The following is a 22,346-nucleotide window of genomic DNA, read 5'->3' on the forward strand; positions in this document are numbered from 1 at the left end:
TTAATAATCATGAAAAGCAAATTTGCGCAAGTCGCTAGAATCGTCATGATCTGTGAAAATAGGACCCACGTGCCAATAATCAGACAGGGACAAAGACATCTTACGTGGAGGATAGCCATACACGTGTTTTCTTGTTCTAAACGCACTTATCCCCAACTAGTACTACTGATATGGGTTTATCTCCTTTGTCCTTCATGCCACCAAACTTAATATTAGTGGTGATTTAGCTCCAAGTTAGAACTTACATTACGAAAAATCCTGCTATCATCCTTCTTTTGTCGCTCTTGACTAAAAATTTACTCTAATCTAATATTTTAGCGTGAAATATACATTTTCTGAACTTATGCAAATCACGTTTATCTATGCAGTTGTATCAATTTAATGGTGTCGGGTTTAGAGTTTTTTCGGTTACTTTATGTATGGTATAATAAAAACTTTAGTTTGGTATGAACAGTAATGAAGGATTGGCAAATGCGGCAACAGGAATAGATCATATTTCGATATATATATTTCAAGATGTTTATCAAACCATATGTATATTGGCACATGCATGGTTTAATTTTTATATATCACTTTCCAGTTTTAAACAGATGTTTTTTCTTGATCGCTCACATGAAGTGTTGAACGGAAAAAGAGTTGAGATGCAAATAAATAAAAGTAATAAAATGAGTTGGTTTTGTAGAATATTCCGCATTTTTTTCCAAGAGGGGTTTTGATGAGGCCGGGAATATTCTGGAGCAAGGATCACATGGTGGCAGCATGTGGACCAGATCCTTGAGGTGAGGTGAACACTAAACAGTTTATTCTTTGTTGTTATTAGTACGTACCCTGACGGAAAGAAATTGTAAAATGTGCAAATTACGCAATCATCAATCATATGCATGCATGATGCATTAATGCATACATTGACATTGTTGTTGTTTAGTAGATAGGTTCGTACAACTTTCTGAATATTCCCGAATAGTGATTAGGTCATTCTAAGGAAACATGAAACTTTTTATACCGGTGGTTATACTTTTTGGTTTACGAAAAAATAAAATAACTATAGGCTTTGAAATTCTGATCATGGTTACCTAGGTTATATTTTAAGAAATAGGCATTTGACAATTTTAAAGACGATGCCCATAATATTACCCCAAAATTGTCCACAATGGTACATAATACTTTGTAGTTTGTTAGTATGTATATATCAAAAATTATTCTTGTATATATGAAATTAATTATGAATATAGTTTGTTCTCACACTTGTAATTAAATGGTAACTGAAAATATCCATCATATTTTGAGATAGAAATAAGGTAAAATTCATTATTAAAAAAAAGGTAGTATTAAATACCTTAGGCAGCTGTATAAATAGAATGGGATCACAAATTGATACACAAAAAAACAAACTTTTTCTTTTTTTCTTTTGAACAAATCACAAAAAAACAAACAAGAGTAAACTCTCTTAGCAATTCCCTTATAGTAACGGAAGAATGTCGTCATTTGTTATCAAGTGGTTATTTCGCCCATTGGTGGATTTTCCTTTGTAGCTAATTTAATTATCATAAATTATTAATGTTTTACTATAACCAATTCATAAAAAATCCATGGATAGCGTACTCTTTTTTTTCTTCAAGATTGTATGTGCGTGTATCTGAATCGTAGCTGGCTACACATATTTTTAATATACAACATGCATGAACAAGATTATACGAAGTTCTTATACTATTTGAGTCGTTTTCCATACGTTAATTAAAAAAATAGTAGAACCGACGCAGACTGCATGTTTTTGTAGTGATATACTGATATAATTAAAATGAGAGTCAAATAAATTTGTGTGGTTATTTCAATTGACTCAACGCTGTGAAAAGCTGTCACGTATAAGTTTGTGGGAAAAGCTATGTTATGATTATGTTCTTGTATATATATATCAGTTACATCTTAAATTAGTTCATTTTGGACTCGTTGAATAAAGATTCTGAGATCTTATGCTAATCTTTCACGTTAGTAAGACATATATAATGCACAATACACGATTCTGATGTCAAAGGATATATACATATCTATATATACTACAGAATTCTGCTAATTAAAATACAAAAACCTGTTTTTAAAAACTTTTTTACAGATTTTTTTCTTTCTTTCTTTGCGACTGCGTTGGCTTTGCTCTGCTTCTTTCGTCCTCAACCACAGGTGTTTACATATATATATATATAAGTAGTTATTTTGCACAGGAAAAAATATATTACTGAAACTTATATGAAAAATGTTTTATTAGAAATTTAATTTAAACTGGAGTCATACATATAATAGATGATTGTATAACTTATACAGAACATAAACTCAATTAAAAAAATTATCTGCAAGGGTTAAGACTTAAAACATAGATAATAATACCCACTAGATTTTTAAAATTTTTTTTAATGAGAAATGAGAATTCATATTGGTCTATTGGAAATGTGTCTTCTAGAAGACGGGACTCATTCGACAAGTTCCATTTGTGTGTATAATATTCCAGTATGATAATATATTTTAAACACTTTTAATTTCACTTATGTTTTATAACCTTTTTAGCCTATAATTACAGTATATGATTTTAAAACTGTTACTAGGTGCTAATAAGTGCTAACTGTCATATTCAACTTACTCCAATGGTAAGAGTTGAATATGGATAGTACGTTATGGGTGTATGGTAACTTTGTAATAATCTTAATACAAACAAACACACGAAAAATGTCAACAATTTAAACTCCCCATCTAATTTTCTTTTGTCTATAAAGATGCAATGTATGAATCTGAATTCGATTGATCATATATATATATAGTAACAACATTGGTATACAAACTACTAAGCTATAGTATAAGTTATGGTCATTTGGTTTGGTTTGCCACAAGATCATATTACACCCATAGGACAATATGTTTAGCAATGTGTTAAGAAAACAGTATTAAGAAACAGCTTTGGTCTTGCATTGTAAAATGTTTATTTTTCTTTTGAATATAATTTAACATTAAATTCAAAAAAATAAGTTTGGTCATTTGAAACATCTCTCTTGCAACAGTTTTGTGTGGATACATACACTAGTTTTTTTACAATTTTTGAAATAGTTTATTCTTAATTGAGGAGTAATTCCTCAAAATTCTAGAGAAACAAAAAAAATTGAGCCAAGACAAACCGTTTGAAGAGGTGCTGGAGCATACGAAAGATCTATATAGACTATAAAGGCTAATCGATATTTTCTGTTTAATTCATGTATAATTAATTTATAACTTCACAAGATATACTACTGTCGTACTATATATTATTATTTTGTCACAAATCACAATAATTTTTATTATTTAGAGGAGTTCTTTTGGCTAGGAGTGAAACCGAAGAGCCAAAAGAAAGTAAGGTTAACTTATGTGTTCGAAATTGAATAATTTATAAACGTTGTTATATCAAAGCTTATTTGAGAAGGATATTTTCTGATCTCGAATCACTTGAAAGTTACGGTCCCCTGTAACTTACATTATGTGTTAAGAACACTTGGCAAAAGATACTACAATTTCTTATATCCATTGTGATTTTGACAAGAAAATTGAAATGGTAACTGCTAAAAGAACATACTATATATATATATAATATATATGTGTGTGTATATGAACCATGGTTAGGTCTTATCACCAATGTTCTAGAATAATTTCAATGTTATATACGATAACTTTTCTTACACGGCTATTACTATGTTTTCCTTTTAACGGATTGGCTATGAGATTATGTATATTATCTTTATCAAAAAAAAAAAAGAAAGATTATGTGTACGTATTAAATAAATATGAATATATATATATATATATGCGACTAAGCCATTGGTTATCTATATTGTATGCCTTGGAAGCTTTGAGGATAGCAAAGGAAAATTGTAATCAAACACCAAATTTCGCCTTAGCAATAACAAAGTAGTAGTCACAAACTTAGAGCTCCTTGTTCTTCAATGCGTAGATTAGTATTCATTGTCCATAAATCTACACATTCTATATCACAAGTTCAGAGAACTTTGCCACACTGTATCAACATGTTATAGACACTATCAACTTAAGTATTGTTTTCTTCTTACTTTAACAAACTAGAGACCTCTTGAGTCTTGAGATGTCGAAACTTTATATGTGTGGGGATTTGAAAAAGTACCATAAACTTTGGCATTGTTTGTAAAATACAATCACCATCTGTTTATTTTAAGTTATAAAGGATACAAATTGCTAACTTTCATTAACTTTATTTGAAGGGAAACACGTTTATCTTCATTGGTCTTTATAATAAAGGAACCCCATATTCTTAGTGATATTTTTAACTTTATTTTGATGGTTTTTAAACATTAGTCCACAAAAATGATACAGTATAAATATTTTGTAGCTTTAAGAGATTTAATCAAGGAAGAGTGGGATAAGAAGGAATCAAAGTTGGAACATATATTTTCTTTTTTCACAAATTAGTTTGTCTCCCAACATTTAGACTGATGGGATATTCCCATCTTAAATTTCAGAATCTAAAACATTATACAATGTTTTAAAACATTATATAATGTTTTAAAACATTATATAATGTCATTATATCTGATTTTTTTTTGTGGGTGTGTGTGTGTAAAGAACTAATAATCATATCAAAGTCCACAATCAATCTAATATCCAACCAAAAACAACTGAAGTGTTGATAAAGTTCCATGTCTTAATGATCTATAAAGTGCTGTTTATATCAATAAATTATGCCAATTTGCATCAGCATACATTTTAATATAGTTTTAATGTAATATTTATATGAAACTCACTATCAAACACTTAGGAATTGGAATATTGTGTAAAAGTATACGAATCAAATCTTAAAATAAATATAGTTTCTATCTATATCAATATAATAAAACATTAATTTGTCTGAGGTAGTACAAAGTTTAAACTAAAATGTTAGCATAGTTGGCATTATTAATTGTGAACTCATCAAGAAGCTAGTAAACTTTATACCTACTTCATATTTTACGATATTGGATGATGTAAGCAGGAAATAAATAAAAATTATCTTTGCGTTATCTGCTTCGTATTTTCCCTGCGACGACGATCGACTTCATTGTTAAAAAAAAATAGCAATTAGGATATGGGTCGTGATCTAAAATCCCACCAAACAAAATATAAATATCGAACTAAATCAAGTACCTACAACGCATGATAAATCACTTCAACCTAACCTTAGTTAAAAAGGTGTTTAGAGAAAGACAAGAGACTATTTAAACTTTTGGAATGCTTTGTCAAGAAAGTGGGAACATAAGAGATTTGAGATATCTTTTGTGAATCACCCCATTTTAACGTTATATTATAGTACATGCAACTTGAAATGATACTATGAGATAGTTAAGTTAAGTTAAATCTTGAGAAACACTATCATTCGTTTAGAGTAAAGATGTTAGCCGCAATCCAATTCGTTTAGAAGAAAGTTACATATATACTTGACTAACTTAACATATCTATATAACTAGGTTATCCTCTCACAGTACACTTGATTCCATGTATTAAATTTAAACTCCCTTTTTCACACAACTACTATCATTTTTTAGGGTTTATTTAATTACGATTTATACATACAACTAGCTTTATGTATCACTCTATACATACACATTCAAATGAGTTACAATGATTTTGATTAAATTTACCCCAAGTCTTAAGTTCATCGGATGGAGTCATGGAGATTAGTAATCTCAGATTACACTATTAACCCCAAACTAAACTTGGCTTGCAAACAACCTCGGGTAACATGTTACCACTACCAAACCTGAATCAACTTTATTATACAAAAAAAAAAAAAAAAAAAAAAAAACCACAATCAACTGTCTAGAGATTAGTCCAAAGAGCGCCGCGAGAGCCAAAGGCCCAAAGGAAAAGAGAAAAAAGAAGTTAAAAAGACAAAAATGTGCACCAGCCGGGAATCGAACCCGGGTCTGTACCGTGGCAGGGTACTATTCTACCACTAGACCACTGGTGCTTCGTTGGGCAACAAGAAGTAAGAAATCGGAATACTTAACAACAAAATATAAAATACGCATCCCCAGAAAAATAAGCAATTTAAATAAGCGTAACTGGGCCAATTAAGGCCCAATAAAAGCGCAATTCACACGACGTCGTTTCTCTCCCAGCAGCTTCGTATCTTTTGATTAGCCACCAGCCTCACAACAACAAGAGAAACCTGAAATTGCGCAATCGGAGAGATTGAGAAAAAATGTCGTCGTTTTTGAAATCGTTCATCGATCCGAAGAAGAACTTCCTCGCTCGTATGCATATGAAAGCCATATCTACTCGTCTCCGCAGATACGGTCAGATCTCTCTTTCTCTCGATCGATAACCCTAATTTCTGAATCTGAATTTGTTGTTTTTTCAAATGAGGAGGCTAGTTCAGGATTGAATCTGAATCTGAATCTGCTGTTGTTTGTCTTTTGTGATTATGGTATGGAATGATTTTAGGTCTTAGGTACGATGATCTATACGATCAGTATTACAGCATGGACATCAAAGAGGCTATGAACAGATTGCCCAGGGAGGTCGTCGATGCTCGTAACCAGCGTCTCAAGCGTGCCATGGACCTCTCCATGAAGCACGAGTACCTCCCCAAGGATCTTCAGGTATTGTTATTCTTCATTGGTTCTCCGAAGTTGTTAGAGGATTGGATTGAATGTTAGGTAACTCAAGAAATTGAGCTTAAATATTGATTCAGTGTTAGATTATTTTTCTAGGCTACAAGTCTCGCATTGGGTTTTAGATTCAGTTTTGTCTTCTGATAGGCAAAAAAAAATGAAGTGTTTGGAGATTTCATGTTGAAAGTTTTTTGAACCTAGATCATCTTGAATATATTACTTTACAAAATTGTTCTTGTGATAGTGGAGCTGAGATGTTTATAAACTAGTTTATGCATATTTTAGGCTTCTCTGTCTCGTTACTGTGTTTGTGTACTCTGCTTTTGCTACTTGCTAGAGCTTATTTGAGATTTTGCTACTTACTGCTTTCGTTTCCTTGTTACATCTCTTTTAATTTCTTAAAGAGGTGTTTGCATTTATACTATTTATATGATTTAGACAGTGGCTTTGGTTTACTTACAATATTAAGCTACAACAAATGGCATCTGTAAGGCGTTCTTTTAGAGTTTTTTTAAAACTTTTGTATTTGATGTTTACAGGCGATGCAGACCCCATTCCGTGGCTATCTTCAGGACATGCTGGCTCTTGTAAGTCTCTTTTTGATGAAATTATCTCTAAATTATTATCTGTCTCTGGGGTAGGAATAATCAAACAGCCATTTAGTGTCATTTGAGCATCTTCTATTCCTCCTTGCACTTGACTTAACATGCATGCTCGTTTGATATCCATATGCTGCAGACCACCGGAAACAGTGATTAAAACTTTAAGATGCATAACTTTTCATGCTTTACAGGTTGAGAGGGAAAGTAAGGAACGAGAGGCCTTGGGAGCTCTACCACTATACCAGCGCACACTCCCATAAGCATTCTTTTTTCCTCCTTTTCTTGTGGTCAACGCTGCTTCTCTGCATAAATCTCGAAATGGATAGCATTTATCATTTGGTACTCAGTTTTCGAACAAAGCTGTTTCTTACTTGAAAAAGCATAAATCTGTGATAGTTCTCCTAAATGGATATGTTGCTAAGTTACATTTTCCGCTTTTGCTGGCTTGAATAAAATCGAGGACGCAACTCAAGTCTGTCTCAATGATTATTATATTTGTGGTTTGCTTTAATGTTCTATTCTTCCGATTTGTTAAGTGTCACGATTCCATACTCTTAATGATCTGGTTGAACTATGTTGCCCTATACACTTTTTGCATTGACAATTACATGTGAGAAATTAATGAATGAGTTATGGTTTTATTAGGCACCGTTTAAAGCAAGTCGTTGAACGGTCCAAGTCTATGGTATGGGTGTGTTGTCTACTTGTCTAATGTAGCAGTAGTACTGTCATGCACTAGAAAGTGAGATATAGACAAGTTCCTTAGAACACCGTTGGTTTTAGATGATCACCATTCACAAAAATCATCAGTTTTGATTGGCCCATTTTCTAATTCAAACATCTGTAGGTTTGGTACACGTATTATATTATAAGATCGGTCTGTGGCCTACGAACATATTGGAACTAAATTTTCTTACGTGTTGAATTCACACATTATCGATGAGTACACTGTACACCCAAAATCTACTTGCGAGGACCGGCGAGTGTAAGAAGACAGAGAGAGAGAGAGAGAGAGAGAGAGAGAGAGAGAGAGAGAGAGAGAGAGAGAGAGAGAGAGAGAGAGAGAGAGAGAGAGAGATCCAGCTGAGCTTGGACATATCGGAAACTGGGAAATGAAACTTACGATTTCAAAAACAATCCTATTATATATCATCGACAGGATGTGAATCATTCATTTCATATAATAGAGAGATCCATGTTATGTATATATTTTAGTAAAAATGTACAGAAAAGAACATAAGCATGTGAGTGCGTAGAGTGGGACACAAGTCCTTAATAGATTCAGGCGTAGATCTCTTCTTTAGTTACCCATCGCCCTTTCTCCTCCTTTTCTTTTAGCTCACTTTCGTTTACCCACAAATGTTAGAATTATGTCGAGAATAACAAGAGTAGATAAGTCGACACTCGATTTTATCCCCCTAAATATGAGGCTTATTATGAATATTATGGCACCCAAATGTATGATTGATTGAGAATCAATCTATATAACCTAAAACCAATCATGATAGTTGCATCGACGGCGTTGTGTTTATCACATTGGGTGAAGATCGAATTATGTGGATCTTGAAGTAAGTTTGAGATTCAACTTATCCAATACTTTGAAAGCAGGAAGATGTGTTGTAGACAGAACATTCGAGTGGATCATGGATGGTCCATGGAAGTGATCAAAATTAAGGTAACACAACACAAGGTGGATACGTATTACTGACAGTGACAGATGTGATGTATGAAAATGGGTCAGTTACACTTACATATTATTGGTTTTAGAGATTGGTTTATGTGGTTCCTTAATAATTTTTTTTTGTTTTTTGGCTTTTCTAATTATGAATTCATTTGTTTAAACTTGGATGTTTCTTTTTAGACACAAACAAATAATTTACTTCACTGTGTACTTACCTGAGCGTCGACCATTGAAAGTCGGTTGCATGTGATTCATTGACACGGACTGACTTGTCTTTTGTTAATTTGATTTGAGATCAATATTCGTAAATCAAATTTATCTTGGAAAGTTTAGATGTTGTTTGGTTTTACCATCATTAATATTAAATTAACTATCAAAGTTGATGAAATGATCAGCACTTCGTAATTTTTTTCCACTTTGATGATTATTAATTATTAGTGACACGAAGGTGGTGAATTCACACTTATTTAGTTATTTTTAGATAGGAAATATGATATACAAATATTCCGACTTTCCGAGTATCTTAATTAGAGATATAAACAAAAATGTCTTAATTTTTATCAAACAATTAACGTATTTTTGCGTTTTGAACGACGATTCCATAAAAATATAACTAAAATATGATACAACCACAGTCATCACGTAAGCCGTAAGTAACCTATCTAGGACTATTAGACAAACACTCTCGTCGATGAAACATAGATATTTTTTCTTACGCCATAAGAAACGTAGATGCACTTCATTTTGGTAAATACGCATATTTCTTCTAGACATAGATAACGATTCAGCGTGAGAGAGCCAGGCACATTAAGTGTCTGCCACGAGAGTAGTCCAATTTTCAGTAATTCTTGATAATATGAATCCTTTTGACGGCTGGCTTGTCCTTTTCTTTTATGTCTTCTCCGTTACTTTGCTACATTTGTTTTTCATTCTTAATTTTCTATCAACATCTTCTCTACTCTCTCCTGAGTTAACTATATCTACAATTTTTTAAAAATCAAATAAAATGATTTTCATATATGTACAGGTGAACTGATTCTGAAGTAAAAGATGTTACTTAAACAAATCATATAAAGTAACTATAAAAAAAAAGTTGATGTTTTAACTATTAAACACATGCAAAAATTATCTAAAACGGACTATATGACATTGTCGCTGCCCGTTAGCTAGCACCACAAATCAAAACTGTGATTTCATGTGTCGCATTAAATAGTGTGGCTACTAAGCTAAATAAGTATTAGTTTTGCAAATCAAGAAACGATAGTTAAATGTCGTGTAGTAAAAGTTGGTCCACTTTCCCATGTATGCATGTATGTCTAACATCTTTTTATAGTAATTTCTTATTATATCTCTAGCTATTTCCTATTTGCTTTGGATCCACGAGTAACATCAAGCCAAAGTTACATGGCTATGTGGCCCCGGTTTATGGCTGAAAATCATAAAATTTGTGTGATCAACTCGTAGAGAATACATCCATCTTATATTTTAGACTACTTAACTCATACACACACAAGCTAAGTTTGTGTATACAATTCTTCTTTCCTCTTATATTTTTTCGGTTTAGATATACTATAGTGGTGACATGGCAGTATTGACCACTAGAGACCATCAACTCCAGTCATAAATTTTAAACATGGTTGTTGCTTAATGGAACATGCCAGTGCCAGCAACAATTTATCCCAGAAAACATATTAGTATAAACAAATGCATGTTAAAAAAAGAAAGAAGATATAAGATATATCTATAATATGATACACAGTGCATGTGAATGTATTTATAAAAACGCACGCAATATGTTTTTAGTACAATAATTTGTGCAATAAAAGCACCGCTAAGAGAGTCGGTGGCCTTTCTTGCAGCGATCCATTAATTCTGACGCTGCAGACATAATTCGATTATTCTTCAATTTTCTTTTAATATCATTCCGCTCTACGTATTTATATATGTTTGTGGATCAAATTTTGCAATTGACGACGAGCGAAGGATAAATCCTTTTCAGAATATCGTTGACTACGACTTAGTTACTCATTTTTTGGGTACAATTTTCTCATAATCTTGTAATTTAATAAAGATAACATATACCTTCTCTTCTCACTTTGAATTGTATATACATGCATTTAGTCCTCATGCTATACAAGCCTACAAGTCCGGCCAAAGTTTTTGATAAATATCCTGTACATTACAACGAAGAAGTCGATTTTCATTATCTTCTAATAATATAGTGATGGTTGCATATAGTGGTATATATTTTCCAAAATCCAATATGCTTAGATATTTGTGAACTGTGATTATGTTGATCATGTTCATCATATGGTTTTGTTTAGTTTGGTTCAAGAATATCGATGATTATTGACCCGACAAATGTGCAGACTAAATCTAAGAAAGCACATGATAAAAAAATAAAGGTTGGAAAAAGACTACTTAAAATTTGGATCGGAGAGCTAGGGCCATTATTTGTTAAAATTATTTAAGTAAAAAAAAGATTAAGGTAAAAAAAAAGAGTCCGCATGGTTTACACTTTACACTTGAGATTTTTGGCGCTCATGTGATGCGTTTAACGACACTAACAATTAAATTCCAACTGCGGTTGAAAAGTTACCGACCAAACCCATGAAAAAACTTGAGCCATATTCCTTGCTATGGATTTGGCACACAGATCAAGCTATTGAAGCAACTGCTTCGTTGATTCGGACTTATTTTTTAAAAATAATAATCTATTATTCGTTATGTGTATGTGATATGATAACTCAGAACATAAGCAACTTTATCTTGTGTGGCGATGCGAGAACCAATGTGAAAAAGGCATGTGAGAGACCACATTGTCCCACAGCTTTTGTCCTCTTCATTCCCGCAATTATATTACCATTACTCACATAATTATCATTTTCCATATCGCAGTTAGATCTGTAACACCCTCATAGTTGTTCCTCTTTAATCTATTTTTGGGTTATGTAACAAAAAGAAAAATTCAATTACAATTATATGATGAAATCACGATTTTTTAGATTAGCGATCATATTTCCTTTGCAATGCTAGAATTAAGATGAAATCTTGTTCATTGGCGATAATTATTCAATCAAACAAAAAAATCGACAGTGTTATTTAACTAGTCAAACCTTCTAAGAAAAAAGTAACCCATTTCCAAGGAACGATGAATATAAAAACAGGACCAATGTTGTTCCGACACAAGTCTCTAGTGGCAAAGCCGTAGTTTAAATATAGACAAGGGGCTTTTTGTTGCAAAACGTTGCATATAAGAGCACTCTCCTCCTCGTTCTCTTCCACTCCCACTAAACATTCCTTCTCTCGCTCACTCTCCTTACAGCTTTTAATTTGGTTAAAAGTTTATATATAACATTATTGGGGTAGAAAATTTTCAAAAGAAATGAAAGAGACGAGAGTGATAGTGCTTCTTCTAATTCACTCATTCTTCTACGTTGCCTTTTGCTTCAAAGATGGTAAGTCCTTCATTAATTCTTCATTTTTATACAAAATCTTGCATTCTTGTATTTTCTATATATACTAGGCTATTCTTCAAATATCTTTTAAGATACATATATACAACTTAAGTTCCAAAAACAAATCTAGTATCACAGAAATCCATTTCTCGAAAATTTGTACAGTTTGATTCATACTAGCGTTTGTCAAAATAATTTAATTGATATTGCACACAAATCATGAAAAATGATGATCTACGTAGCTTGAAGAACATGTTGAATGCTTTGGCGAAACAGATCTGTAAATGCACATGGTGTTTTGTCAATAAATGCATCATTCAATTACTCTCACCTTCCCATCAGTAACATGTTCTTACTTTTTTTATATAATAATATTAGTATTTTCATACCCCAGCTTTCTACTGAATTGTTATACACTCAGTTGTTTAATCATAGATGTAACTTCTAAGATAACAAATCAATTATTCATTAAAACATTCCCATGTTTAACAAAAACCGAAAATGTGTTTAACTAGAATCATTGTTAATCTTCCTACCAAAAATTGAATCATTGTTGTTTATCGTAACGACCCTTACGTAATAAAATACAATCCAAGTTGATCAATATATTAATCAGAATAGAATTACAAAAATAAAAAAATTTCACAAATCATAATTTAAAAACCAAATCTCACAACAGAACCCTAACAGTTTTGTTTTTGTTTTTGTTAATAACAAAACAGGACTACTACCAAACGGTGACTTCGAACTAGGTCCACGACACTCGGACATGAAAGGAACACAAGTGATCAACAAAGCAGCAATCCCAAACTGGGAACTGTCGGGGTTCGTCGAGTACATTCCCTCAGGACAAAAACAAGGAGACATGATCCTTGTCGTGCCTAAAGGCGCATTCGCAGTGCGTCTAGGAAACGAAGCCTCAATCAAACAAAAAATCAGCGTCAAAAAAGGGTCTTACTATTCGATCACGTTCAGTGCTGCTCGAACATGCGCACAAGACGAGCGGTTAAACGTTTCCGTGGCTCCTCACCATGCAGTAATGCCGATCCAAACCGTGTATAGTAGCTCGGGTTGGGATTTATATTCGTGGGCTTTTAAGGCCCAAAGTGACTACGCAGATATAGTGATACATAATCCAGGTGTTGAGGAAGATCCTGCTTGTGGACCTCTCATTGATGGTGTTGCTATGAGGGCCCTTTTCCCTCCTCGTCCCACCAATAGTGAGTTTGTTTTTTTGGGGGTCTGATTTTGATGAAAAATATACTTATGGGTCAAATACGGAAATATCTAAAACTTGTGGGGTTTTATTACAGAGAACATACTAAAGAACGGAGGATTCGAAGAAGGTCCATGGGTTTTACCAAACACAACCTCTGGTGTTCTGATCCCACCAAACTCCATCGACGACCACTCTCCTTTACCTGGTTGGATGGTCGAGTCTCTTAAAGCAGTCAAATACATCGACTCAGATCATTTCTCCGTTCCTCAAGGCCGTCGTGCCGTCGAACTCGTCGCTGGTAAAGAGAGCGCTGTTGCACAAGTTGTCCGCACTATCCCCGGGAAAACGTACGTACTCTCCTTCGCTGTCGGAGACGCAAGCAATGCATGTGCTGGATCTATGATCGTCGAAGCTTTCGCAGGGAAAGACACCATCAAAGTCCCTTACGAATCTAAGGGGAAAGGAGGATTCAGGAGAGCTTCGCTGAGATTCGTAGCTGTCTCGGTTCGGACTAGAGTTATGTTCTACAGTACGTTTTACGCCATGAGAAACGATGATTTCTCGAGCTTGTGTGGTCCGGTGATCGACGACGTTAAGCTTCTCAGTGCTCGGAGGCCGTGAGCTTGTTGCGGCGGCGAGTTATACACAAGAAAATGAGTGACGACACAGTGTCGTCGACACTGTGTTTTTCTTTTATGTTGTTGTTTAATGGATAATGGTGGTCACTCTAGTTGAGCAGGAGGGTTCGGCGGAGCAGTGGCGTTCGTATGCGATTGTTTTGCTCGGAATATAAAGTTTATGATTTTAAGTTTGTTCATTAACTTATATGTTAATGTTAATACTCGAGTTACTCTGGTCAATCTTACTATTGAATTTTTATGAAGATAAAAACGAACCATTGATTTGTGAATAGCGAAACAGAAAACATTCTGCAAAGAATACTAATGAAATTAATCAAGAAAACCATACGAACCCCAAATATGTTTTGGTCCTGTGTGTTTAAACATGTTACCAGTACTCTCCACAAGAGCAAACACCATCTTTCATATGGTGATATCTCTTTGCATCTCGAGAAATCAACACTCTCCCAACTATTGTCGACATCAACTTCAGTGCGTTATGGCAATCAACGCAAGCACGCAAATTTTTCAGGACTCGTATTTCAGATCGCACAGGAGTGTTGAGAAACTTCCAGACGAAAGCGAGCCTCTCGTGATGATTAAAAAGGTTTTCGGCTTTGCTCTCTTGGTCCACGTCGTGCAATGCAATTTTATACTCGGGTACATAACCACTTTCTACCATATGCTCATGTAAACTCTTCAACGCCATATAGTATTCTCTGTTCTCTAGACGAGAAATATCTCCAGCTGCCATAGGTCCAATTCCAAGCTTTGGCTCTTTCGCCATTCTCTGTAACCTTTCTTTTATCAAGTCTGATGATTTGACCGGTACAAGACCCGCCCCTGACTCTCTGTTCAATCTACTTGCATCAAGCTGCTCAACCATATCTTGACACCGGTCGCCAAGCATTACATCCCCGTGAACCCTTGATAGATTCATCAGTGTTTCCCACAAATCGACATGTGGTTCCATCGATTCAACAAAACTCAAGGCTTCATCTAAATAACCAGGTGCCGCCAACATGTTAACAAGACTCACGTAATGTTCCATAGAAGGGATAATTCCATACTCTTTGATCATCGACTCAAAGTGCAACAGTCCCTCGTTAATATCACCAACAAAACCACACGCAAAGAAGATCTCTTTGAATATCTCACCATCGGGTCTGTTCCCTTCTTCTTTAAAACGAGTGAACATATCAACGGCATCTTCCCCTAGCCCATTCTTTGCAAAACACCTAATAATAGCACACCAAGTTTCTAAGCTTCTCACAGGCATACTATTGAAAACGGTTAATGCATCTTCCACAGAGCCACAACCAGAGTACATTTCTATTATCAAGTTGTAGGCCCTGATATCTGAAATCCCAACGGAAGAAGTGATAAACTCATGAACAACTTTGGCTTCTTGTAAAGCTTGTGCATCCCCACAAAGCTCTGCTATCCACAAAAGTCTGGGTAAATCCACAAAATAACCCTCATTTCTCCATGATTGAATGATATCAAGCGCAGTTTTCACATTCCCTTCTCTGCAAATCGCATCCAATTCTTCCAACGAGTTATGACCACTATAATCTTGCTGAAAATGATTACTACCACTACCAGCATTCTCTTGTAGAAGAACACCACTGCCAGTACCATACGAAGAGCAACTACTTTGCCAATGTTGTTGTCTCTGGTTAAAAGTTTCACTACTTTCCCCATAACTCCTATTCTGGTTCTGATTGTATCCGTTGGAACAGTTTTGATAAACCCTACTCGGATTCTGCCCAGAAACAGGGCAAGTTTCTGGGTTTAAGCTCTGCTCATATGAATTCTGGTGAAACCCAACGTTAAACCCATTTACATCGCCGCCAATGTGATGTGAAGAATTGCCCATCGGATATCCGTAATTAGGGTTTCCAAAACCCAATTTTTGAGCAGATGTGCTCAGATTTCTCAACAGAGGATGGAGACATCTCAGAGAATCATATGAAAAACAAGAAGAAGAAGAAGAAGAAGAAGAATAGCGTAGCTTACGGGTAGAGCCGAGAAGCGAAACTCTCGTCAACGTGTATATCATTGGCGTGGAGAGAGGCTGCTGACTGTCGCCGGGGAACGAACCGGATGCAGAATCGATCCGGTTCGAGCAGAAAAGGACTCAACTTTATTCCCTCGAATTCGTAATAAATGCCAAAGCTTGCTCTGTTTTTTTTTTTTTTTCTTCATTGAAAGGGTGAAGTAAACTACCAATAGTACTCGTATTATTACTGTCAAGTTTTGTTAAATTGTATGACCGGAACAGAGAGATTTAGAAAATTAGGTTTATACTTTACATGTAAGTTTCGGAATCATACTTTCAAATCACTTTCGTGGTTTGGGAATCATACTTTGAGATCACCTCCAACCTAGTATTCACAAAGTTTACAGTAACAATTGTTAACAGTAAAAAATAATTTGTACAAAATGTATCTCAATAAAAAATAACCAGGATATTATAAGTTAGATATTCAATTTAGTCATCAAGTGCGAAGATTATATCTATGTGTACATTGAAATGAAATTGCAGGTTCATAATTTGTTTTCTTGTTTACTGCCAGCCGCCAGTTGTTACCAGGGTGGCGTCAACTTTCAGTTTCATATTTGATGCTAAGATAGTAAGATGTCATATTGCAAGCAAGTAACCAAAACAAGAAGAAAAGACAGCTCATGGCTTGTGTAATAACAACATCCTTGTCATTCATCACAAAGATATGGTTCTTACTTTCCAAGTTCTTGTATCGACTAATCACTTTTCATGACCATTGAAACATTAGGCATATTTCTGAGTAACAAATCAAGTATTGCCAGGTTGCTTTTGAAAGATAGTCTGCTTGGTGATTAGAAACTCGTTTTTATTATATGCGGAGGCCACTTACTTAAGAAAACATGCAAAACATATTGCCAAATGATACATACCTTGGTGAAATTAATAAATTCGGTTTTGGAGTTTCATACTGCCATGTCAAAAACTAGCTTTCCTGGAGAGATCTGAAGAGTGACCTTGGAGAATTCCACAATGCACATGCGACTAACTAAGCAAGAAAGCAGGCATGTGTTCCCTTTCTTCTCGATAAATCCCATGAAAACAAGTCATGAGAACAAATCAGAATAAGGAATCATTCAACATCAATTCACGACATATTTTCTGGATGAGCACAGCATATACAATTCTTCCAAACGTTACTCCAAAATTTAAACTTACCTTTTAACCAGGCACAACGCTGATTTCCAGAAAGAATGAGTGTCATGGACTATGCCTTTCGAAAAGAACACCGAAAACAGAACCTATGTAACTGGAACACCAGTTTGTTCTAAATCTATATATCAGAATTACTTACAAAGCTAGTAAAAAATTAAAAATCGTATGATCTACAACATGCAGTTCTGATGAAGTAACAAGAGCAGACACAATACCACAAAGAGAGCACTGCAAAATATAACGAGTGAACTGTAAAGTGTAAAGAGAAATGAGAAACTATTCGATCTCGACATGTTATCAGCAAAATTACCAACCAGAGTGTAAAACATATCTAAGAAACCTGCTTAAAGCATAGCTTTCAAGCCCTGCGGACAAAGCGACTCCAGGACACCTGAAACAAGCCCCAATATCAAGACAGCAAGATAATAACAGCATAAATAGTCAGTTATGTTTTGAGGATGGATTACACCATTCAGATGGGCACGGGTGAAGTTGTAAACCCCAGCATCAGAGTTAACCTCTAGAAGCAAGAGATCTGTCTGCATGCCCCCAACAAGGCAACACTGTTCCTGAAAAATGCAGGGGGGAATCAATAATGTCCAGAGGGATGACAAGGAAACTCACACCTTTATGCAACACATTTCATAGAGCTACATGTAGGAGCACTCAACAGATCAGACATTCTGACTTCATATTGCACTGAAGCAAAATCCACATAATACTGTTTCTGATACTATTGACCCATCTTAACACAAAAGTGTGCCAAGTCAACACGGAACGAGTAACATAAAATCAAAGTAAAAATAAATATTACAGAACTTATATACAGAAGACAATACCATATGGACAGCCCTTCAAAATATGACATCTCAGAGTATGAATACATGAATTTTGCTTTAACTTCCTTCAGGAATTACAATAAAGGAAAATAACGGAAATCTGACAAAGCAATAGAAATGAACCTCGGAAATTTTCATTCTAATGAGAGTTTTCATACATACATGTATTCTGCTGTCTATACACTTAAGAGTATAAAATCCACTGGAAAAGAACAATATATGACAGTTGATTCCACATTGCAGGAAAGTATGTCCAAAACACGTAGATCAGACTTGACCATAAGAATCAAAAAGAAAAAAATGAATTCTGATTGATACTAACAAAATTGACTGCGGGTACCAGTAGATATCAAGTTTCTTACCTCCATCAAATGTTCATCATCTGATATATTAAGAGAAAGACGAAGATCAGTTAATGACGCTTCTTGCTCCCAACTTAGGGGACCAGAAGAAAATAATTCCCCCAAAGTACTGCGGTAGGTATATAGTTCAGACCTACAGGACCTTCTTGCTCCATCACGAGCTGATGAATGTTCCCTCCTTGCTTCTTCCTCGAGGCCACAAGAAGATTCAGCATCGCTGCTACATGAGTCTGATGGGTGACTAGAGTCATCTAGCATACAAGGTGGCATATTACTCTCATCATAACTAGTAGCACTACAACTACCAACTGAGCAAGCATCACTATCAGAACAACCATCAGCGACTAAGCTTCCTGCACGAACACTCTCACTAAACCCTTTTGATCTTACTCTGACGATTTGACAGCAACCAGTTTTGTGGTTGTCAAAGGAAGCTTGCACGTGAGATTTACCACATCTATTTTCAGGCCGGCAAGCAAAAGCATCTACCTTTTGCGCAGAAAATCGGTGCTTCTGTCCCTCTTTTTCCAATGAACGTATCTTCTTAGGGTTTCCTGTGCATGATTCAGCACATTCAGACCAGTTGTAGGGTGACGGCCTCTTTAGTACTCTAGCAGAGACAACACTTGGCTCATGGAGGAGTTTGCTGTTCGTATGGGGCTGTAGCTTCTGATGTACGTCTGATCCAGTCAGTGTGGATGACTTCACAGAACCTGATATCTGAGAAAATAAAAAACAGAGCCCGTTAGTCAACGTGTTCATTAGCATAATAGTTAAAAATTATTCCAAACAAACAATATCGTAAAGGGACTATGCAAATTGCCATCTCCAACCAGACCCAAAAAATTTTAGAAATGGAAGAGGGAACATAGCATCCGCGAATCCGCCTAGAGTCAGATGACTAAGCTGGTGGAAATCTAATGAAGCAAAAAAGACCTTAGCAAGGGTACATTAGCTTTGAAAGTGAAAGCAAAACATAGGAATAAACAAAATTACCTTTCCAATAGCAACCCATGTCTCATCTTGCCACGACTGTCGGACCCTGAGGTTAACTTGATGAAATGTAAATTCGGCTGGAGTCCCAAGTAACCGAACCAAATAGTAGTTTCCACATAACACCTCTCGAACAGTGGCAGCTTTCCAGGAATGGTTATCAAGAACTTCCACCAGTTCACCAGTCTCCCATCTGTGAACATCAACATGTGGAGGACAGGGCCTAATGATCTTCCTGGGAACTCTCACCGTCACAGACTCCTCGTGTTCAAGTTGAAAAGAGCAATATCTAACATTGTAGGTATGTCCATTACCCGAAATAATCTCAGCACAACGCCACGCACCATAAGGTGCTTCTTTGTTTGTAAACACCTCAACTCGACTTCCTTTTCTGAATCTCATGATTGGTTCCACTCAGTCGTCTCAATAATACCTGCAACAAGAACAGAACAACTCCATATATTAGCGCTGCTATCTCAGACTAACAAACAACAAAAACAGAAGATACAATCTTAAAAGACATATTTCAAATAAACTCCGCTAAAAACAGATTGCTTGATGTATTAATTCATAAACTCAGGAACACAGATCGTAAGAAGCTTCAACAAAATCAATAAAAATTAGTCGTAAAGAACAAAAATAAAACGCGATCTTTCAGAAGAGATACAATCTAAGCAAGATTAATCCAAAATTTACTTCAAAACATATAACAAAAAAACCAAAAATTCAAAAAACCAGCGATCCAGTTTTTTTTTTTTTTTTTTTTTGGGAAGATCAAAGGATGAACAGTAGCGACATTGAAACAATCAACCATGAAAAGAAAAAAAAAAAAATTGAACAAAGAGATTACCTTCTGTAATGTCTGAATGAGAATTTGATCGCTGGAAGCTTTCGAATTTTCTTTCTTGATTGAATTCTCAGAGATCGTGATCGAAACAAATTGGAAGAGAAATTGGGGATTAGGGTTTCGGGTAATGGAGATATGTGGAAACAAATTTGGGCGTTAAGAAATTTATATATTTCGTTTTTTTTTTTTAATAAATAAAAATTGTTTTAATTTAATTTTGTGACGTGGGATTTAAGTTAAAATCTTTTGAACCCGAAATAGTGAGACAACCCATAATCTTAATGACGGTTCGATTTGTAAAGATTAATGTTTTTTTTTCTTCTCTGCTTTTAATTCGCTTGCTTAGAGCGTGGACACGCGCGTTGATTGTAATTTTAAAGCTTTGATAATACAGATACGTCCCTTAATTTTTATAAGCTTCAACGAATTAATTTCTAATTTACAGTTATTTTCATTCTGCACAAATTGATATATGTATAGTAGTGCACTCAAGTCTATCTCCTTTGGTTACGCAATTAATATATTTGTCCACCTTATGGAATTTTTACAATATAACACTATTATCAAAAGCTATTTTGTAGCCTTTAATTCTAATTGATTAAAATTATCTGAAACCAAGGGAAACCCCTGATTCGTCTAATCCCTTGAATACAAAAATGTCAACATGCAGGGGTTTTTTTTGTTTGTTTGCTGGATGTGTGCTTAGACATTAGTTGTTTGGTCAATAATTAGGTAGTAGTATTAATTATCTTCGATATATAAAGAAACTACATAGAAAGACGTTGTTAAGCTGTGGTGGTTTAGTTTGAAAGTTCAACCCACCATCGGAGTCTTCTATTCTAGTTTTTTAGTTTGAAACTTGGTAAAAGCTATGTTTACAAAATATGAGTCTTTATTATTTCATTCTGTTTTGTTCTATTTTTTTGGTTGTATTTGTCGTCAATAATGATCAGCTTGGATTATAAGACTTTCACTTGATAGAGTCATACATTTGTTTGTTTTAACGACGGAAAACAAAAGTATTTATTATATTAGAAAATGTATATTGGAAGGGAAAGTGTAAACAAGCTTTTCAAGTGGGGTAACGTGTTTGGGAATATCCGCATTAGGAGGTTATCGACGACGTAAACATTCTCCTCATCCCTCTCTCTTTTATAAGTTGCTTAAAAATAATTTCAAAGTTACATAATTTTTAAAATATTATTTTAATTTGTTCATAATATAATCTAAACAATGATAAATGTAAAGAGACGTGAGTAAGAGTACAACACCAAACTCGTACCTTAAAGCCATCATATTCTCTTTTTCTTGAGTTCGTTAAAAAGAAAGAATACAAAGTCTGCGAACTTGAAATGGCTCATGAATGAGAAATTTGTAACCAATTGTTTTTCTGTTCTTACTTACTTTTTGGAGTATTTTAAAAATTTATGTTGTATAAAGCCTTTGGTTTGGGAATAATATCAACCAAATTCGAACCTAACAAATATTTCAATAATTTGAAGACTATTATAAAGTACATTGATTTTTGCCCGAGTGTTTTCTATTTTTATTTCACCTAAACATTAGTTGTCCACTTCTTATATCCTAAAGATGTTCATACAAAAATAACAATTTTATGGTTGAGCTAGTTTTAGAAGATCTATCTACTATAGAGATAGATGGCAAAAGTTAGACTCGTCTATATTGAGTGTAGCATTGGATAATAGCAGATGAAAAGTCAATGTATTAATTAACTAAAGTATAATTCCTATGTCAAAGGGCTAATTACTACAAGTACAACTCGTTTGGTATAAAATAAGTAAATAACTACGACAACTCGTTTGGTATGGATTTAGCTAAGTCGGATTCGGGTGTACATACTGCCGGGTAA

General features: G+C 34.6%; 3 protein-coding genes, 1 non-coding gene and 1 pseudogene across 5 annotated transcripts; 2 read left to right on the forward strand and 3 right to left on the reverse strand.

The window, feature by feature from the left end:
* Window positions 1–5,918: 5,918 nt before the first annotated feature.
* On the reverse strand, window positions 5,919–5,989 carry TRNAG-GCC (transfer RNA glycine (anticodon GCC)). Its single transcript has one exon. It is a non-coding gene; the product is annotated as a tRNA-Gly (tRNA).
* A 116-nt stretch (window positions 5,990–6,105) lies between these two features.
* On the forward strand, window positions 6,106–7,748 carry LOC104716933 (cytochrome b-c1 complex subunit 7-1, mitochondrial). The gene is made up of 4 exons (XM_010434412.3): window positions 6,106–6,317; window positions 6,466–6,623; window positions 7,175–7,222; window positions 7,429–7,748. Exons 1-4 carry the CDS (start codon window positions 6,224–6,226, stop codon window positions 7,495–7,497), a joined length of 369 nt encoding a protein of 122 aa, XP_010432714.1. The 5' UTR covers window positions 6,106–6,223; the 3' UTR covers window positions 7,498–7,748.
* Window positions 7,749–12,050: 4,302 nt separating this feature from the next.
* On the forward strand, window positions 12,051–14,486 carry LOC104716937 (protein BIIDXI). The gene is made up of 3 exons (XM_010434416.3): window positions 12,051–12,376; window positions 13,099–13,596; window positions 13,690–14,486. The coding sequence occupies exons 1-3, from the start codon at window positions 12,304–12,306 to the stop codon at window positions 14,214–14,216; spliced, it is 1,098 nt and encodes a 365-aa protein (XP_010432718.1). The 5' UTR covers window positions 12,051–12,303; the 3' UTR covers window positions 14,217–14,486.
* LOC104716935 (pentatricopeptide repeat-containing protein At4g32450, mitochondrial pseudogene) lies at window positions 14,469–17,746 on the reverse strand (annotated as a pseudogene). The gene is made up of 3 exons (XR_015568438.1): window positions 17,439–17,746; window positions 17,153–17,299; window positions 14,469–16,602 (listed from the first exon to the last, which is right to left on the reverse strand). The product of XR_015568438.1 is annotated as a pentatricopeptide repeat-containing protein At4g32450, mitochondrial pseudogene (transcript).
* A 640-nt stretch (window positions 17,747–18,386) lies between these two features.
* LOC104716934 (uncharacterized) lies at window positions 18,387–20,643 on the reverse strand. Its single transcript, XM_010434413.3, has 3 exons — window positions 20,480–20,643; window positions 19,633–20,062; window positions 18,387–19,356 (listed from the first exon to the last, which is right to left on the reverse strand). The coding sequence occupies exons 2-3, from the start codon at window positions 20,029–20,031 to the stop codon at window positions 18,592–18,594; spliced, it is 1,164 nt and encodes a 387-aa protein (XP_010432715.1). The 5' UTR covers window positions 20,032–20,062; window positions 20,480–20,643; the 3' UTR covers window positions 18,387–18,591.
* Window positions 20,644–22,346: the final 1,703 nt, after the last annotated feature.

This window comes from Camelina sativa, chromosome 10, assembly GCF_030686135.1.
Source record: "Camelina sativa cultivar CO46 ecotype springtype chromosome 10, ASM3068613v1".
Classification (NCBI taxonomy): domain Eukaryota; kingdom Viridiplantae; phylum Streptophyta; class Magnoliopsida; order Brassicales; family Brassicaceae; genus Camelina; species Camelina sativa.

What these genes read in the sequence shown, in the direction of transcription:
- LOC104716937 (XM_010434416.3), top strand. Translation starts at nt 12,304, where the DNA reads ATGAAAGAGACGAGAGTGATAGTGCTTCTTCTAATTCACTCATTCTTC. An exon ending in TGCCTTTTGCTTCAAAGATG is followed by an intron (nt 12,377 to 13,098) that starts GTAAGTCCTTCA and finishes ATAACAAAACAG; the next exon opens with GACTACTACCAAACGGTGAC. An exon ending in CCCTCCTCGTCCCACCAATA is followed by an intron (nt 13,597 to 13,689) that starts GTGAGTTTGTTT and finishes GTTTTATTACAG; the next exon opens with AGAACATACTAAAGAACGGA.
- LOC104716934 (XM_010434413.3), bottom strand. Translation starts at nt 20,031, where the DNA reads ATGAGATTCAGAAAAGGAAGTCGAGTTGAGGTGTTTACAAACAAAGAA. An exon ending in CATGGGTTGCTATTGGAAAG is followed by an intron (nt 19,357 to 19,632) that starts GTAATTTTGTTT and finishes TTATTTTCTCAG; the next exon opens with ATATCAGGTTCTGTGAAGTC.
- LOC104716933 (XM_010434412.3), top strand. Translation starts at nt 6,224, where the DNA reads ATGTCGTCGTTTTTGAAATCGTTCATCGATCCGAAGAAGAACTTCCTC. An exon ending in TACTCGTCTCCGCAGATACG is followed by an intron (nt 6,318 to 6,465) that starts GTCAGATCTCTC and finishes GAATGATTTTAG; the next exon opens with GTCTTAGGTACGATGATCTA. An exon ending in TTCAGGACATGCTGGCTCTT is followed by an intron (nt 7,223 to 7,428) that starts GTAAGTCTCTTT and finishes CATGCTTTACAG; the next exon opens with GTTGAGAGGGAAAGTAAGGA.